This window comes from Limulus polyphemus, unplaced genomic scaffold, assembly GCF_000517525.1.
Source record: "Limulus polyphemus unplaced genomic scaffold, Limulus_polyphemus-2.1.2 Scaffold2537, whole genome shotgun sequence".
NCBI lineage: Eukaryota > Metazoa > Arthropoda > Merostomata > Xiphosura > Limulidae > Limulus > Limulus polyphemus.
Window position 1 is genome coordinate 111,054 of NW_013668147.1, and position 13,687 is coordinate 124,740.

A 13,687-nucleotide genomic window follows, 5' to 3' on the forward strand; every position below is an offset into this window, starting at 1 on the left:
CATGCTAAAAAGAGTTAATCATGCTTTATACTTAAAGTGTCTGTTTCAGATATGGTGTGTTTGAGTTTTTATGAATGCAAATGCAGAAATGGTAATATACTGATAGTTGGCTGGAAAGGGTTGTAGATGGTAGATTTGAATAGTTTGAGCCTTGTAACATTTGTTTTAACAGGTATTAGTATAAAATTGTACTTGCCTGATTAATAGTATTTAAAGGAGATGGATAACAGCGTTATAAGATATGTGGAACAACAATATACATTTCATAGTGTGTGTTTGTTTAGTTGACATAGTTTAAAGAAGGTAGATTCAAGACTTACTTTATTGAGCAACAATATCTAGAAATGCAATGTATTTTTTTTCTATTAGAGGAGAAAGTACTACATCTGACACCTGAACAGGAAAAAGATAAAACACATTTTGTCGATAAAGAAGTAAGAAATATTTTAATTTTTACCATTTATTGTATTTGTATGATGAAACATTAATTTTAATGTAATGTACCTTTGTGCTAGTCACTTTTGTGATGTAGCAAAAACAAAACTGATGTGAGCTAAATAAAATGCAATTTTTTGTTTTTTATCTTATAATAAAATCACATTTAACTAGTTTCTGTTTTGAGATATTTCTACAGAACCTTTGCTTAGTGTTTGCTTTCTCTCAGGAAGAAAATGGTTGCAATTTGAAACATGTAATCTTTCAACTAGTATGATCTTGTTAGTTTTTAAGATGATAATACTTGAAGTGTGGTATATCCTTTTTTTTTTTTTCCTTTAGACTGGAGTTGAACTGGAGCTAGTAGATTCAATGCCTTTGCTTGAATGGCTAGCTAATAATTACAAATCTTTTGGTAAGACTTAATTTATGTACATACATTGGTGATCTAAAAAAATTTTAGTTTAGTTTCTAGACTGCAGAGTAGAACAGAGGTTCTCTGTGCTACAGTTGTGATATAGTGGAATATTTGTTTACTTCAAAATAAACTGAATTGTCATCATTGATAGTGAGTATACTAATAAACATCTTTTAAAAAATATTTTTGATGTATTTTGTTTAGTGAAAATATGTAAAACTAAAGAATTGAAAATAGTTAACACATTTTATTTTAAATTAACTATTTATAAATATTCAAACCATTACTTTTTGCTGGAATTGTCTGCTGAAATTTCTTAATATAGATTTAAAAGTTTTGCTGAAACAGGTGCCACATTGGAGATTATCACTGATCGATCTCAGGAAGGATCACAGTTTGTTAAAGGATTTGGTGGTATTGGAGGTAAGGAAAATGAATAACCTATATTGCGGAAATGAAAGTTAAGATGATATTTACTTGATTATTTTGGTGTCATTTTATGAAACTTAAAAGTGGTATGAAATTTCTTTGAATCAAAAAATGAATCAAGTTGAACAAATCTCGAACCATTTTACTTGTATAATAAAATTGTAGTAAAACAAACACCTAATACAGTAGTTTGGATATCAGTAGTTCTTAATACCTCTCACATTATTATTGCCATCATTTGCTACAGTAAAACAACCAAGAAATCTCAGGCACTCTGGTTCATTGCATTTAGGTTAACCATTTCAACACAGGCTGATACATTGTATCACTGTGACTGGGGAAGGACATATATACAAGAAACATACAGTAACTCTGAGCATTCCTGACAAAAACTTGGAAGATTTTGAGTTTATGAGTATTTTGCACACAAAGAATGACAGTATTTTAATAAAAAATATTATTTATCTATATTAGTTATTTGCACTCAAACAGTTAAAATAGTTCAAATGCAAGGTGATTTTCATTGTAAGTATAAAAATACTTTTCTTCATCTTATAGTTTTCATATTTCATATGCATAACCTCTAGAACTTCCTAAAAGGATATCAAAACTTTATATTTTATTTTTCATTTTCTCTACCATTTCACTAACTTTTAACTTGTCATCAACATACAATGCAATAAAATAATTTATAGTAGGAAATAGAAAAAAAAATACATATCTTTTAATTTTTTGTAGAATATCTTTAAATATTTTACTCTGGTTAAATTCATAGTTTCAGGTCTTTTCCTTTTCACATATAGTTAATTTTTAATGTTGTATTTTCCTTATTATTCGTTTCGACACAAGTCAATAGTGCCCTCGAGGCATATTACAGTTTCTTTGGGAGACATGCACAACCCTTTGGCAAAATTTTCATTCAGTGTGTAATATCGTAAACCTTGAAAACGGATGCAAAGTAGGATGTATTTTGAAAAAATGTTTAAACTTTTTAATTATGCATTTTAAAACGTAACATACATAATTAATTAAAACATAATAGTAAGACCTAAATACAATTTAAACTGTAAGTACTATAATTGATCAAGCAGCCAACAATACTACAGTCAATTACATGTAATCCATTAGGACAACTGCATGCCAATTTCAAAATAACCATTGTTAGATTATAGTGCAAACTGAGCTCTTTCTAATGAGTATACACTTGTGGATGTGGCAGCTGTCAGGGGTTGAAAAAATGTATTACTTGTTTCAAATGTGTTCATTCAGAGAACCTTGAAATGAATGAGGCAAAAGGTTATGTAAGCATCTTATTGCATAGACGTACCTCCACTCAACCACCATTGTATTATTGAATAATAATGAAAGTCTTCCAGATATATCCGGATATTTCTAAAAAATCCTGAAAACCTCCGGTTTTCTTCCGGAGAAACACATTTTTTTAAGATTATTTATCGGATTTTGGTGTTCCATGCCATAGATAAAGCGTTTATGCAATCGCACGGTTTGTTTACATTCAGCGAATGAGTTTGATTTTACAATAAATGTATGTCTGATTTATTTTTAGCAATGTTTTAATAATGAATCTATTCAATTTCACAATAGTGTGAACTGTTTAGCCTCAGTTGAATCATACACATTTCAAAAACACATATGCAGTACTAAGTGTAAGTTATAAAAGCATTACTTTATATAAGTTTTGACATCCAATAGTGAAAATTATGAATTCCTAAGAATGCACTCTTGAAAATTATCCATTAACTAGGGGAATCAGATTTGATATTTCTCACATGTATTTGATAATCATTGATGTAAGAAAAATGGGGTAACTTGTTTAAGTGAATTTTAAGTACTAAAATGCAGGATTTTGGGTGCCGGAACCCCCTTACTTGGCTTCAATTATTTTTAGGATTTTTAGGAAAGGGACACTTTTATCTCTGATTTGTGGTATAGAAACTGGATAGTTTGATGAAGAAATATGTTGATTTACAATGTTGAAATGTGTGTCAAAGTAGGTGAGATTTGAGATTACAAAGGTACTTTCAATATATTGGGCAAAAAGTTTAGACTGTTTTTTATCTAAAGATAGCAAAAGTTTTTCCAGTTATGTTGTTACTGTAATACAAATTTCTTGGCATTAATGGGTGGTTTAAGTGTAATGTGACGGATTTGTATGAAGTTGTGTCTGGGTCGGCTGCAGGTAATTATTAATTAATGGATTTCGGGAGTGAGTTTCCAGGTTTGTAGGTCAGGATTTGTTGGTTTGCTAAGGTTTGTTTCTTTGGCTTCAATTATGGCATTGATTATGTCAGAGGTGTAATTATAGATTTCGGTTTGGTTGTTCACAACTGCGATGTGCCTTGTTTAAAGGCTATGCGGTTCAGCAATGAGTACTTAGGAAACATTCTAAATGGTAATCATGAATGAAAGAGGAAATGCGTCTGTGGAAAGAAATGCTACTTCCCTATGGATGATGAGCTAGAATGCATTAGAAGTGCTTTATGCAGATTAGAAGTTCCATGCATAAAACTTGGAGTCTAGTCTCACCTGGTATGGCCTTGCTATAATTGGATTAGTATGTTTGTCAGTTAGTTTGTGTGTAAAAACATAAATTGCATGATGGAAAAAAATAGCTATAGGATCTAAAAATTAGATCTATTATTTCCAGTAAGACTATTGGTCTTTCAGTGACAAAAAATTTGATATTTTTCAGGTTTTTTTTGCCTTTTCTGATACAATATAATTTTTTGTTTATATAAAAACTCTAAAATAATGGAATTTCCATAAATATTGTGCTATGGCCCGATTTAAGTTAAGTTAAATGCTTGCCTAGCAAATAGGGCTAGATACCCAGCTATGATTGGCCAGTCATGAGGTGGTATTCTGAAATTATTAGTGGTCTATTAGCATAGGGTTTATTAATTGCTATAGCAACAGATTTTCTGTTACATCCTTTTTCGGATCATCTACATTTGGTTCTCTGCATTTAAGAAAATGTTTAACATTGGGTGACCTTTGTCATGTTCTCTGCAACTTTGACTGAATATCTTTTGGCAACAATGGTCTGTCACAGTAGACTTATTTGTAAGTAGAAAGTCCTTTTGCAACAACAGTGTGGCAATATCTACAAAAATGTAGATGATTTATTATTTAGATTAGGAAAGGACATTAATCATTATCCCTGTGATGATATGGATAGCCTTATTGTAGCTTCACTTTTCGTCAAAATACGTGCTAAGGGATACCATGGAAATAATACACAAACAATTAAGTGATGTCTCACTTCCAACAAGAATGCCCATCAGCATTCCAAACATAATTATCTTGTTGGACATCTCTCCCAATGCAAATTATTTCCAATGGAATAGCCAATTTTACATGTTAAACAGTACTTTCGATGGATTCACCTTTATCATCTGTAGTAGCAGAAATATTCATGCAGCATTTTGAACACACCATATCTTCATCAACCTTGTATGTGGGTAAGGTACATTGATGAAATGTTTATTTTATGGACCAATGAAGAGGAAGAACTCAAAACCTTTCGTGCTCATCTGAACAACCAATTTGACAGCATAAAATTTGCTATAGAACTTGGTCAGTAACACTTCCATTCCTTGATGTTCTGGTTCATAAGGACACAAGTTTAGAAAAGTTGACCAGTATTGTTTATCAGAAGGAGATTCAAACAAATAAATATCTAAATCTTTGTTAATGTCATAAAATAGCTACCAAAACTGGGATTGTTAAAACACTAAAACTTCTTGTTTTACCTATGATGAAGAACTTAAACATTTTGAGAACATTTTCAGGGAGAAAAATGATTCAATGTATGTTATGTGGTTCACCTGTCTCAACTACTAATGAACCACAACCTGACAATCACAGTGAAAACAGCCTTTCTTCCTTGAATATCAGGCCTAGAGGAAAAACTACAAGTAATGAATAAATTTGACATCACCATAGATGTCCTAAGTCCTCCTACACTGTGTGACAACCTTACAAAGGTAAAATTCCTAGTTTCCAGTCCTCTTACAAAGAACATGGTTTATAACATTCTGTGTGAGTGTAATAAATAATACATTGAGGAAGTGCAACATTCTGTTATCGATAAGGTTCAAAGGACACCAAAGAGATATTAAAAACTGTTCTATAAAAACATCAGCTATAGCTTTTCACTTTCAGGAAAATGACTATATAATACTCTTAAAAAATGCAAAAATAATAAAAAAAAAGGAGAAAAACCAAAAAACCTATTGTCAACCAAGCACAAGACAGTGGACAACCAGTGGGTATTAACCAAAACAACGGCCAACAACTATTCAATACTGCATGGATACCACTTATCAAAGACATAAAACATAATGTTGTGGTTTTGATGTAAAATTAAACATTTAATTCTATAATGTATGATTTGAAGTATGAGCAGTTTATTTATTTTTCTATATAATACCAAAAATTGTATTTTCTTTATATTTGTTGTATTGAAGTACTCTATTTTATCTTCTATATTCATCATAATTTCTATATGGTCAATAACTTTAATACCAGATGTCAGTTATTGTTACGATTGTTGTCTAGATACCTGTTTCAAAGCAGTATTCCACAAAAACCAAACTTATGTTGCTCAGTAAATTGTTGCCTGATTAAGGCTCCAGTAAGAAGACTGAAAGGTTGCAAATAAAAGTATTTTAATGTAGAGGAATGTCCAAGTATAATTCTATGTAGTTAATACTTTCTGAAACTTAAGGCACTTTTACACTGGAGTAACATTCTTCAGTTTCAGTAGGTTGGCCTTATCCTGTCTTGGATGTCGAAGAATTTATATAGCTTTCAAAAATGCATTTTAGAACCAAAAAATATATCAGTCACTAGAATAGAATCTCCCAAAATTATAATTTATCTGGATGAGTAAGCTATAAATAGTTTAAAATTCTGTTACTGCTCAGCGGAGAATGGCTTTGATCAAAAGAAGTTGAGCATTTCTCAAGTACCGTCTTTTGCCACAAAACATAAAAAAATCATAAGATTTATCTAGAGGAGAATCTGCTTTTTATTGGTTATAAACATACATTAGCAATTTAAGTTTGATTAGCAAACAAGTTAAAGTTGTAGAAGGAACTCTAGAGTTTGACAAACTTATTGTTCGTCTAGTGAATCTGGGTCTGAAATTGGGGACCATGTAAAAACATTTTTTTTATCAAGGCAAGTATGACTCCACTCTATTGTCCTTCATTGGATTAAGCTACTATCCTGGCCCTAGGATTTATTGCTGGTTCTTGAATGTCAGATGTTTGATAAGTGCTGTAAGAAACAATTGAAAACGGAACATTCACATTTCGTTTTTTTTTTATTATTTATATATATACACATATTACTGCATTTCATTAGAGGGGTTGGTATTTGTATCTAAATCCTATATCTTTTTTTTTCCTGTGCAATCAGCAGGTATATCAGTTAGTATACATGTAGCTCTACCTGGCAGGTAGTTGAAAAGGAGCAAGAAATTACATTTTTGTTGTCACTTGTTCATATTGTAATATTCTAGACATTCAGCTTTTATCCATCCCTTTCTTAGTTTTTAAATATGAAATATGATTCATCAACTTTTTTGTAACAAGTTTCTGGTGTCTTAGTGAGTTTCATAATGGTTGGAGATGGCTTGAGTGGGTAATGAAGAAAAATTTTAACGTAAGTTTAACATAACAGCAAATGGACAAGGTTTTGTCATCATCAGGTACATTTGCTGTTATGTTAAACTTGTATTAAAGTTTTTCTTTGTTACCCATTCAAGCCGTCTCCAACCATTATTAGTCTCAAAGTGGGTTCCTCGTCATCGAGTTAGTGAGTTTCAGTTTTAACAGTAGCCTTTATAGTGTATTTTGTAATGTTTGACAATATTATCTTCATTATTGCTTAAAATTGCTTTATGTTTAAAACATTTGTAAAAAAATGTATCCTTTTTTAAACTAGTATTTTTGTTTTTTCTCTTTCACCAGAAAACAGCCACAGCTGTGGCATATTGTAAACGTGGAACTGGGCTTATCAAAGTGAATGGACGACCATTGGAGACTTTGGAACCTCAGATTCTTAGGTACAAGGTGGGTAATCTTGTATGGCTAGTTCTATAGATAACTTGTTTCATTTGATAATGCTCAACGTATGTTTCTTCTCTAAAAAAAACTTTTAGGCCTACTTTTTATGTATTGTATCAAAACAGTTTCTGATTTAACACAATTTCAGTTAACATATGAACAATAATTCATCAAGTATATACCCTGTTGGGACAACAGTAAGTTTACATACTTTCAATGCTAAAATGCTGATTCCCTGCCGTGGACACAATAGATAGATAGCCTCTTGTGGCTTTGCTCTTAAAAAACCAAACAACCTACAGAGTCTAACAATTAACATCTGAACATCACACACATGCAGTGGGATATTGGGAGTATCTCAAAACTATGTTAAGTAGGGTTGCAAAATTCCTGGAAATTTTGAGAGCTGTATATTTTCATCAGCAATTTATGGGCTTTTGTAGGAATATTGTGAATTTTCAGAAATATTTGTGAACTTTAGAAATTCTTGTTTTATAAAGAACAGATTAATGATCTTGGATCAGGGTACTGAGGGTAATTGTTGTTTCAGAAGAAAGTAGAAACAAGCTTTAAACATTTTTAAATCTTGATTTCAAATTATTTTGATCTCTTTTTGTTTATTTAATTTTAAAACAGTCAAATCAGATTCAGATGAACTTTCAATTACCACTTCTTTAACCTCAGAGTGAACTTCAAACTGAGTGGACACATTTGTACTGGGCTCAAACAATTTGAGGTTTGACTGGATTGCTACTGTGTTTTTTTTTTTTGTTGTTTTTTTTTTAAACTTTTCATTTATGAGCCTGTTGTGTATGTTGGTGTGTGTTGGCAAACAGCAACTAGTTTTGCTCTGAGGCTGCTAATGTTGGTAGTATTTGGAGTATCATTGAAGTGATAGAGCTTCTGAGCCACATAGCCTCTTCCACCAAGTAGCTGCTGAAATACGATAAGCTGCAGCTCCTTCCACTTTGCTAACTTACAAGCACTTTCCCTTCAGTAGGATTATGGTGATATACTGTAATGGTTATCATAATATATGCACTGTTAATCTGCTTCCCATTAACATCTTGTCCATGTTGTTTTGAATCCAATATATTCACTGCCATACAAGTCGGTTTCATACAAAACTCACCGTTTCTGACTGAAATCCAGGACTGCTTTTTCTTCTGATTTCAGCAGTGATGTTGCTGGCAGTACAGAAGTGACTCTTTCCCACATATCTGCAGAGTCTAAGAACATCAGACAACAGTGCATCATCTCCTTCAATCTTTTCTATTGCAAATGCAATTGAAACAAGTACCTTCAGGCTACTTGCTATGCAAGCCCAAAATACATTGTCTAACAGAATTCTTCTGATATCAGTGTCTATCTCCAATGACTCAATAATAGCCAACTCTTTTTAGGGACTCTGTACCTTTAAATAAGGCTGTTGTACCCGAACTCAACTGCAAGCCATTTTGTTTTGCTGAACAATTTGAAAGTTATACTTTTCTTTCTGTTGTTCTGCTTTGCACTGAAAGTGGCTGATAGGACATATTTCCCCACCTTTGTAGCCTTTTTTCTATAGGGTATGCATAGCTTGTAAGTCCATGATGTCCACAAGAAGACATGAGACTGTGAGCTATAAAACCAGTTGGTATAATGTGAGGGTAAACAGCTTCAACTAGGGCCCAAGCAGCCATCATGTTTGCAGTGTTGTCCAACATAACTGCAAAAACTATTAAGTCCAAGATGTCTGATGAAGGTTGTCAGCTCCTCTGCAATGTACTTGCTGGTATGCCCTTTATCTTTTGTATTGGTGTTTTTGAAAAACTGGTTGTGGTGTGGAAACAAAATAGTTGATACCCTCACCATGTATATTTGGCCATCTTCCAGAAATCACTGCTATGCAGTCGGCATTTTTTATTGCGTTATTTAATTTGTCAAGAAGATGAATAAATTCTACTTCCAACAAATGGTTAGCCAATGCATATCTAGTTGGAAGAGAATATGTGGGGCAGAAATCTTTTCCAGTATACATTTGATGTTAGCATGGAGAGTGAGCCTGATGCATAGATAGCATGGGCAAGCTTTCATCATGTTATCCACTTAATTGAAGAATTTTCCCTTCAAGAAATGGAGTTGCTGAAGTAGATGGGTGCATCAGTAAGAGAAGATGGACCCGGATGCTGTAGCATGTTTGAGTTTGACTAGTAATTATTAAGTCTGCTTTGTTTCAAGATTTGTTTAGTCAGATGATTTTACTGTTTAGTAGCAGTATTAATGTACTGCTGAGAGCAGTATCTACACAGGTTACACTTTTTTTCCATCCTTTTTAACTAAAGTGAAATGCTTCCACAATCTGACAGTACGCGACATTGGTCTACAAAATTAAAGGAAAAAAGAATGAGGAGATGGTAGGTTAGATATTAAATGTTAATATAAATATGCCTGGATAAAGGAAGATACATCTACATACAGCCAGTTATGTATCATTAATATCCAAAATAGAATGCTAAGTTTAACTTTTTTTTTGTATATAACATTATTACAAAGCTGATCATTATTTAAAACAGATTTAGCATTAAGGGCCTTTTCATATTCACTGTCTGTTTGTCTACATTTTACGGGCTTATTAACTTGCGTCTCGTTTTCATGATATAAACTATTTAAATGGAAGATTTCACAATGGTATAACAGGATGAACATGTATCTTTTAAAAAACAGAAAAAAGATTAACATTTAAAGCCTGGACATTTTCCCTATAAATTAATAAAACATGCAAGTGTGGCATAATTAAATATATATACATCTGTTTTCTCTCCCTCATCCTTTCTTTTTTTTTTTTTACAGAAAGCTTAGAGCAGTAGAATATCTCATATTGCATTGCATAAACAAATGCTTGGTAATTTAACCAGTAGGTCTTGTTACATTTGCATTTTATTAAAACTACCTGTGTATATGATGCAGAATTCTGCATTAACAAGATCTCTGCAAATAATGTAAATATGAACCATGTTACTATGTAAAGTAAATACCCTACCTAAATAGCTTGAGAGGTAATATATAAATTGATGTACTGTATATAATAAATGAACATGTAAGAAAACAGGCAGATATTGATAATGTGGTATGTGAATATATTCCAGCATATAAAATTACATAAGTGAAAGGGCAGAAGAACAAATAAAAACAAAGGCTGGTGGGGGAATCACAATGAAATGTACAACATTTCGCAAAATTCGTTTCTAAAGTAAATTATGTAAATGATAACGTGCAACTTGTATATAGTTATGGTAAAGAAACCAATTTACACAAAAGCAAAAAAATATATAGAAATTGTATGTAAATGCAAACTAAATATGAACAACAAAAGAAAAAAATATTCTTTCTTTTGCCATGTGTCATGCACAAAAATTAGATGTGCTCATTTTTTTTGCGAGTATTTTTAGACTGAACTAAATTTGTATTATTTGTTTTCATGAAGCAAAATTATTAATTGATTCTGATGGATTTTCTGATGGAGGTCTTCTGGTCAAAACTTTATTTTTAGTGCTCTACAAATAAATATTTTTGGGCTCATTTGATTGTGCAGTTATTTTCATTCTTTACTATGTTGTTATTTTTATGTTTGCACCTTTCTTATGTAAATTGGATGAGCACAGTTAAATCCTAAAAGTTACATTTGATTTGTGTGGGTATTCTGTGAGACTAAGGGGGCAAGTAGATTTTTCTAGCACTTTGTCCATCGGACAAGAAGTGTTTTCTAAAATTGCACACCCTTGGTCTTGCCATTACACTCAGTAATGATTTAATTCCCAAGAAATGCTCTTATTTTGCAGGTAGGAACAACTGTGTAGTTGTCACAAACAGTAATAAAATTCAAATTCATTATTCTAAATAAATAGAAAGTCAGAAGGTTGTAACACTGTTAATTCTAATTAGTTTAGTCAAGTAGATCTGTTTTAAAGATTTTGGTTTGGAATAGTAGGTTGTGTTCCAGGTCCTTAAACTAACTGTATTAATCTTTGTTGAAAAAAATGCATAAGTGTAATATTTAAAAGTTTAAATCCACATTAAAATATGGATAAAAGTTTTGACACTATCACATGTCCTCTTCAATCCAAATTTTGGACTGAAGAGGACACATGAAAGTATTGGTGTAATATTTGTTTGAAACTAGATGAAACGGTAGTTTTAATTGTGTTCAAAATAGCTTATTTCTATAGTAGTTTACTTTTTCTTTTTTCTTAGCTTCAAGAACCAGTTTTGCTACTTGGGAAGGAAAGGTTTTCTGGGGTAGACATAAGAGTTCGTGTCAAGGGAGGAGGTCATATAGCTCAGATCTATGGTAATTTTGAACTATAGTTAACAACATTTTTAACTGCAGTTTGTTGAAGGTTGTAGCTGGTTTATAATATCTTGTAGTAATGTGACATCAAACAAAATACTTTTCGTAAATGGTACAAGAAAAATTGTCAAATGATTTTTGAAAGTGTTGGTTTAATAAATCATACATATAAACATGAAGAAAACATGTATATCTGTACTTATATTAGCATACAACTTTTCTTTCGGGCATGCCAGTTAATGCAGTTAAAGTGATTGATACTTGTTAAATATACATGGGTATGTTTGTGAAACTTACAGATTGTGTTTTGATCAACAAGGTTCACTTTAAAAACAACAAGTTTAAAAATTATTTTATATATTTATATTGACTTGTATCTTCCAGCTTTATCGACTTTTATACCTTATTTTTTCTCATAATTATAATATTTGTATTAAAAATACAAATCACTGTTTTTAAGAAAAGAAGGCAAGATATTTCCAGAAGTTTTAATGACATAATAGGAGTTTTAAATAAATTATTATAAATGTTCATTCTAATACCCTTGTTCTTATCTTTATATAATGAGCCCTTGTTATCAATTCTTTTCAATAGTTTATGGGTTATTCCCATCTCATGATTTTCTTTTGTTGAACTTGATTTACTTTATGAGACAGTGTTTGAACATATGTTGTTGTTTTTATATTACTCTTGAGACAAATGTTTACTAGTTTACAGCAGTGGAAGCATCTGAAGTAACAAGTTAAATTTCTCCAACAAAACAGTCCCAGTTCTCTTTGAAAAATGGTTAGCAAAAATAGCTTTTTTATCAATCATTTTTAATAAGGGAGAACAGCTTTAACTATGGCAACTAGCTGGGTTCATCCTGCCCAGTCTCAGGTGCAATAGTGAGGGGGTTTACAGAATGAGGGAAGCACTGAAGAATTGCATCACTTTTTCAAAGGGCCACTGGTTCTTCCAGGGGGCAAAATATCCAGGTTCACATTGCAATTTGCAAATCAAAATAACCCCAGTTGCAAATCACTTCCCTCTTTTCTCAGCATAACATATGAATCATTCCTTTATCTTGTGTGTTTGTCTTCGAGATCTCCAAATGGCACATACAGTATTTTCATACTTTGTACTAGTCTGTTCATTGATGTTTGGAATGCGCTCGGTCGGTGTCTGCAGTATAGCCAACTAGACTAGACTACGTATGTACAGTATGTGCACTGCACATTTAGCATTGAGCTGGTTATGAACTCTCAAAGAGGCTCGTTCCCAAGGACTGACCACGTGACCATTTTTACTTGTATATAGTTTTAATACTATTACTTGTAATACAGTATGTGTATCTCTTCACAAAATTTGGCAGACTTTTAGTAAACATTACAAGTTGTCGGTACACAAAGAATCAGTTTTTTAATTAGTTATTTGTTCTAAAAATTTGTCCAGGAATATATATAGACTTTTTTTTTTTAACCCTAAAAAGTAAACATTATTTTCTCAGGCTACAAGTCCCTATTTTGGATTCACTAATACAGACACTATTTCCACCCATGTTTGTTTAATTTTTTCAGAGTCCCTAGTTGTAGACTAGAATACATAATCTTTGCATTTTGATTCAACTTGTTTCTATGCTACTTTTGATGATTCCTATTCCCCCCCCCCCCCTTTTTAAATTAACAATTTTTTTATTAACTTTCTCAACATAAGCTTGGTCAATTTGACCAACTGCATGACCTCTTTGTACCTGATTAAAGTCTTTATAGATTCAATACTTAACTTTCAATATAGTATGTATATCTTCATGAAATCTGGCAGTCTTTCAGTTCATATTACAAGTCTTTCACATGCAAAAAATCATATTTTTGGTGAAGTATTTTTAATAAAATAAAGATTTGTCCATTAATATATTAAGTATTTGTTTTGAATAGTCCATGTACAAAGGAACTTTCATGTTAAAACTAAAAATACTTTTCCTCATCTCAAAAATCTCAA

The 13,687-nt window shown here is 31.7% G+C and overlaps 1 protein-coding gene across 3 annotated transcripts in view; it reads left to right on the forward strand.

Annotated features, from left to right (window-relative positions):
• Positions 1-13,687, forward strand: part of LOC106467234 (40S ribosomal protein S16) — a 30,648-nt gene that overhangs the window by 10,470 nt on the left and 6,491 nt on the right. For 2 of the 3 annotated variants that reach the window (XR_002612381.1, XM_013927563.2), the window contains exons 3-4: positions 7,282-7,383; positions 11,611-11,707. Coding sequence is in view for 2 of the 3 variants with exons in the window: in XM_013927563.2 (XP_013783017.1) it covers positions 7,282-7,383; positions 11,611-11,707 (199 nt within the window). In the remaining variant the exon portion in view is untranslated. Of the gene's footprint in view, positions 1-374; positions 378-7,281; positions 7,384-11,610; positions 11,708-13,687 lie in introns of all 3 variants that reach the window. The other variant, XM_022395370.1, reaches the window with a different exon arrangement.